This window comes from Penaeus chinensis, chromosome 9 (genome assembly GCF_019202785.1).
Source record: "Penaeus chinensis breed Huanghai No. 1 chromosome 9, ASM1920278v2, whole genome shotgun sequence".
NCBI classification, from domain to species: Eukaryota; Metazoa; Arthropoda; class Malacostraca; order Decapoda; family Penaeidae; genus Penaeus; species Penaeus chinensis.
Window position 1 is genome coordinate 36,901,358 of NC_061827.1, and position 6,066 is coordinate 36,907,423.

Below are 6,066 nucleotides of genomic sequence, written 5' to 3' on the forward strand. Positions count from 1 at the left end.
ATGAAGTCAGACATATCCCCAATCAAAATATATATCCATGTCTAAAAACATTCATCGAATACATTGCACTATAGGTCTTGCTTACTCTTCCAAAAGCATGTCTACTTTTTTTTACGAATAATACCATTTAGGCCAACTGTTTTTACGAATAATAACAGAAATGACGAATATCACATACCTAAGAGTAAACAGTTATAGGTAATATAAATTACTTGCAAAATCCTTTTCAATAAAACTATTTGATAATATATATTAACACAAAAATGTTGGTAAAAAAAGGGCCAAGGAACTCGTAACAAAAATCCCACTTACAAATTCAACTTCAGGGACCAAGATTTAACGAAGAAAGGTCTGTCTACTTCAAGGAGAAGAAAGATTGGCAGTGACTTTGAATGTTATGGTGAAGTAAGTCATAATTGATACCAGCTGTTGTTGTGGTTTTACCGAGCGAGTTCTTATATTGTGTTCTTACGGATCCTCTTTATTATTTATAGCAGCATGAAATGGGAGAAAAATATAATAAAAATAAGATTTTACGAAAGATATCTTGGCATTTAACCAGACATTGGTAATAACAATCCCTAAGTCAGAATATTCAGCTCATAGTCTACTGGACGTAACGATTTTCGCAAACCTAAGCTGACAGTCAGAACAGAGACACCTGACAGTTTTCAGTCTTCGTTTACATTGTCTAAGGACCTTAGTGGCCATAGTTGATGATAAGTTTAAATCCGCAACAAAATTAACCCAAAATACTTGTGAAAATACCAACCCAACGTCAGCCTAAAGTGAAAAGCGTAGAATAAGAACGTCTTACTTTACCATGAAACTAATAACACACTGCAAGAAAACCATAAAAGTTCGGGATTGCTTCATCGCACAAAAAGTGTCAAAACCACAGAACACGAACGTATCAATGAACCATTCTAGTGTAAGAATAATTAAATAACTAAATTAATCTACATACCTTTAATGAAATGGAAAGACAAACCACTTAAAAGGGCAAAGTGCAATTAAGCCATCGAGCTGTCATACAACTCCTAAATCAACGGCTGAAATCTCGACACTGGAGATAATACACAGTAACACCGCCAGACACCAACCCCAGAAAAAAAGAATTCGCGAAAAGCCATTTGTTACCGTGTGGTTGTGGGACTCTACCTCAGCACAGTACAAGGCCAAGCACTTTCTTTCTTTCCTTTGAGCTTTAACTACTGAAGGGTCTGTTTTTAAGGGTGGGTGTTATTGTAGTTCTGTTTCCGTCCTTTTTAGTGTGTCCGTGTGTAGATGTAAAATACTTTTTAAAAAAATAACACCATGCTTTATACAGATAAAATACATCTACTATCTGCCAAGACGAATAGATGAACAGATGGACAAATAAACAGCCAGATAGGTATAGACATCTAACCCATCACCACCTAATGCCACGACTTAGAAAGTGCCCAATTACATTCAAGAGAAGTCTATCCTCTTCACGTTTTCTATAATACCAAGAGTCTTTCACTCGGTATGACGGCATTAATACACTTGTTCTGATGCCGAAGACTTTCTCTCTCGACGCTGAAAGCAACATTTCTACTCTCGATTCTTATATATAAGAATATATAAGTTATTTTTCTATCGTGCATATACTCTTACTTCTTGGATCTGAAATACTTTCACTCAAGCATGACAAGACGCTTATCTTGTGATAGAGGAAGCTTCTTCTCTGAATAGAATATTGTCTTCAAACTCAGTTACAAAGTGACGATGAATTTATTGAAAATTTCGGTGAATTTTAAACCTATCGAGATTGAATTCCGACTGTTTGAATTTTCAGTCACCGTTCCCTTTGTATGTTATTTTCAAACCTTTTCGAGGTGATAATCTGCGCAGCAAATATGACTCAACATTTCGACACAACTATAAAAAAAAATGTTAGAGAAAGGTATATGTGAAGGAATGTAGAGTGTTCTTTTAAAGGAGGCATGCCTGGCTGACATATCTAAATTATAGACATATTTTTCTTTATAAAGAATACAAAGGCACACAAAAACAACTTTCTGCTTGCTGATGTCTCCATTTCATAATTCCATGTAGTTCCAGCAGTGTTTTGTGATTCATCTCGATTACACAGCGAATTTGCACGCATTCTCAAGTGTGTGTGTGTGTGTGTGTGTGTGTGTGTGTGTGTGTGTGTGTGTGACGACTAAGACACAAGGGAATGAGGATAAAGCATAACAAAACATACCAAGTAGAACATGGTGTTAATGTGGGTTAGTTCCATTCATAAAGAAGAACAATAAGAAAAAAAAAAATAATACACCAAGGAACGCGACTGCGAAAGAAAACGGGGTAAAGAAAGCGACAGTATTATATGAACACATAACAGTTATCTTTTTGTGGGCGTGTGAGGCAAGGGCAAAGTCTCTCGATATTACGAGCATATGATACAGTTCCTCAAGTTTTCTTATTTACGATCTTTGCTATTTGCACTCTCCTTGGCAGGACCTGGGAGTCTAGATAAACGAAACAAAATATCACACTTTATGAAAAGGATTAACAAACTAAATAAATGAGTAAAGAACAAGGAAAAGGTGTAAACATAAAGCGGTGAGTCTCTCTCTCTCTCTCTCTCTCTCTCTCTCTCTCTCTCTCTCTCTCTCTCTCTCTCTCTCTCTCTCTCTCTCTCTCTCTCTCTCTCTACCACTCACTCACTCTCTCTCTCTCTCTCTCTCTCTCTCTCTCTCTCTCTCTCTCTCTCTCTCTCTCTCTCTCTCTCTCTCTCTCTCTCTCTCTCTCTACCACTCACTCACTCTCTCACACACACACACTCTCTCTCTCTCTCTCAAGCAATAACAAGCAATTTCGCCGTTAGTATCTTGCATCACGACGTCTTGCTTCGCAACTAATCGACACTAATCTCCATAAGAATTAGCACTGTGGTTTTAACAGGATGTCTGGAGGAACTTCCCCACCGGAAACTGGCCGGCACCTTTCACTAGCACGTAAGCAACGAATGTGTGTTTGTGTGTGAGAGAGAGTGTCAGCGTGAGTGAGTGTGTGTGTGTGTGTGTGTGTGTGTGTGTGTGTGTGTGTGTGTGTGTGTGTGTGTGTGTGTGTGTGTGTGTGTGTGTGTGTGTGTGTGTTCAGAAATTACACCCAACTTGGGAGAAAATTGTGTGCCTTTCCCTCGCACGTAGACTATCGCGCGTGACTTGTTCTGTGTGCAATTTATGGCGACAATATGCCCAATGGTTACAACACTCAATGGGTACGAATGATGGGGTGAGATGACTGCGCACGAGATGGCACGTAAGCACAATGGAGATTCACGGAGATAAAGAGATAACAATGAGACAAAAGAAATGTTTCTGGGACAGAGACTTGTTATATTTGTGGAATTCGGGGTTGAATGGCTGTGTGAGTGTGTATATGTGTGTGTGTGTGTGTGTGTGTGTGTGTGTGTGTGTGTGTGTATAAAATTTAACGTGAGTTACTTAGTGATAATTGGGTCCACACAGCCCCCTCCCTACCTGTATCTGTGGCGTCGAAGGGCGAACCGGAGATGAGATAGGACGCAGAAGCTAAGCAGCCTTTGAGGAATGTCTCCATATCCGGTGATTTTAAACCAGAGAGAAGTAGGTATCCGATGTAATAAAAAGTAATACAAAAAAATATATAACAGATCACACCACTTTCGATAGCTTTCCTTTTCTATCTTCTTTTTCAAAGTTCAGGCGCCCATCGCTGTTTATTTTCCACGTACAACACACACACAAAGCACAGGACAGTCAAGGGACTTCACAAGCACACCGAAGTACAGAGGAACAGAGCGGCCGCCTGACTATCGCGAGTGAGTGAGCGGCCGCGGCAGAGGGGCGTAGTGTCCACGACCAAAGTCTGAGCTACACTGAACTGGCCGGGCGGAGACGTCGGGGTATAGTAGGAGCGCCTCGCCTTCCCTCTGCCCTTCCCTTCCCTCCCCTTCCCCTACCCTGGCCTACCCCATGCCTTCCCCAACCCCTTGCCCTCCCCCTCATCCCCCTCTTGCCTTCCCCAACCCCTTGCCCTCCCCCTCATCCCTCCCTTGGCTTCCCCAACACCATTGGCTTCCCTTGGGCACTCCAGACATACTCAAAGTCTTCGTTTGAACTGAAGTGTGAAGCTAATGTTTTTTTTTTTTTTTTTTTTGAGAGAGAATCAGATGACGTCTAGAGAATTTGGCAGCGTTGTTTGAGTGGGAGGAAAGGGAGATAAAGATAACTTACTGGAGTATGGGTATTTTCCACACCATTTTTCTATCGTCTTCAAGAATGGACGCTTAATTCCTTACCAAGTTATGCGCCTGGAAGTTAAATACCTCCCTCATATAAACGTAATATTTGTAATTTGTCTGTCGTCCACGCTTGATCACTCGCTTCGTCAAGGGAACTGGAGACTTCAACGCTGCACAGATAGTTCATCTTTACAGAGACACTTCGCAAGACAAAAGCACGAGGTAGAAAGTGCTTCTGCAGTTCAAACAGGGACGCTGTATCACTCCATGCATTTTTTGCGTGACTTGCACGGCCGTTTTTCAATCTTCAGTGAAGGTGTTTTTTTTTTTTTTTTTTTTTTTTTTTTTTTTAGTGTATATGAATTTGGCAAATCCAGTATGCCGGGCGAAAAAGGTTTGAGAGAATTAAAAAAAAAAAGACAAGAACTCGTTGTATAACCGCGTGATTCTTACGGAAAAAATCACGACGCATTATCCACCTGTCATACTTTTAATGAGGTTTAAGCTTCGACCGTGAGCGTTGACTATAAACAAGAGAATGTAACGATTTAAGAGAGACACAGAGTTATGATGATGACGACCAGAGTGATTGAGAATGAGAGAGTGATCGAGGTTAAGTGAACAAGCAAAAATAAGTGTTTTTTTCCGTTTAGCGTTTAAAATAAAGTTAGATTCGGTGTTTCGCAAGTCCATCGTGATGAATAATATTTTCTATAGGCGGGAGAGACGTGAATCACAGATATTCAAGCTATACAGTCATACACACACATACATATAGCACGTTTGGAATATGTAATGGAATAACAGTCAATAGAGACTTTTTTAAACATGGTGGATTATAGAAATGAATTTAAAAGAACATGACATAAGTGAATAGAACACATTTGCATGTCACGAGCATAATTTCTGGAAATTACATCATTCCCTTTGGCCTGACATCCTCACCATAAAAAGTTGTAAGATGTACAAGTTCACATTTAGATCGTGTAATCGATTTATCAGCTTTCCAGCCGAATCTTCGATAATACAAGATGAAGTATTTAAAAACACGCACGAGAGAATGATATTCGTAAATCGTTTGGGTGATAAAGTCTCCTTGAAGGAACACAAACACAAGAGAACAATTCCTCTCACCACCTGAGTCTTCGCCCACCTGTGGTGTAACTGTCCTTGTGAGATATTTTGGCGGCTTCGTAAAACAGGTTTTGGTTCTTCAGAATACACATGGCGCTGTATGCCACGTCTATAATTCAGTGACTATTTACCGATGAGTCTCTGAGGAAACTCTATTCGTGTAAAGTAGGTTTAATTCGTCTCGTTCCAAGATTTCGTGTCCTACAAATTGAAGTAAGGATGTTCCAGCTGATGGTTATCGTTAAGGCCTCGAATGCGGAAGTTCAAATAAACCTTAGAAACAGCCCCTTCTGTCCCTTACCTGGCGAAACATGTCGGGTAAGTACACCGTTACTATGATAGGTAAGAGAGGGTGTGTGCATCTCGTACCAACTCGTGGAGGAATAAAGGTGTGTACGAAAGAGCGATGTACACGATGAGACATGCGGGCACGAATTACTCGCTCGTTATTTTGAATTATATCGAATTATTGCTGGCATGTCATTCTGAATGATCTCGAATTATTGCTGGCATGTCATTCTGAATGATCTCGAATCATATTTCTGGCACGGCATTTTGAATCATTTCGAATTGTATTTCTTGAACACCTTTTTTAATCATTTCAAATGAATATTTGGAATACTTATTGGAATAGTTTCGAATTATATTTCTCGCACATCATTTGTTTTGTA

At 40.0% G+C, this 6,066-nt stretch overlaps 1 protein-coding gene across 1 annotated transcript in view; it reads right to left on the minus strand.

Annotated features, from left to right (window-relative positions):
• LOC125028799 overlaps positions 1-3,899 on the minus strand; it is an 11,005-nt gene extending 7,106 nt beyond the window's left edge. The window contains exon 1 of the mRNA XM_047618299.1: positions 3,519-3,899. Coding sequence (XP_047474255.1) covers positions 3,519-3,597 — 79 coding nt within the window. The 5' untranslated portion in view covers positions 3,598-3,899. The remainder of the gene's footprint in view (positions 1-3,518) is intronic.
• Positions 3,900-6,066: the final 2,167 nt, after the last annotated feature.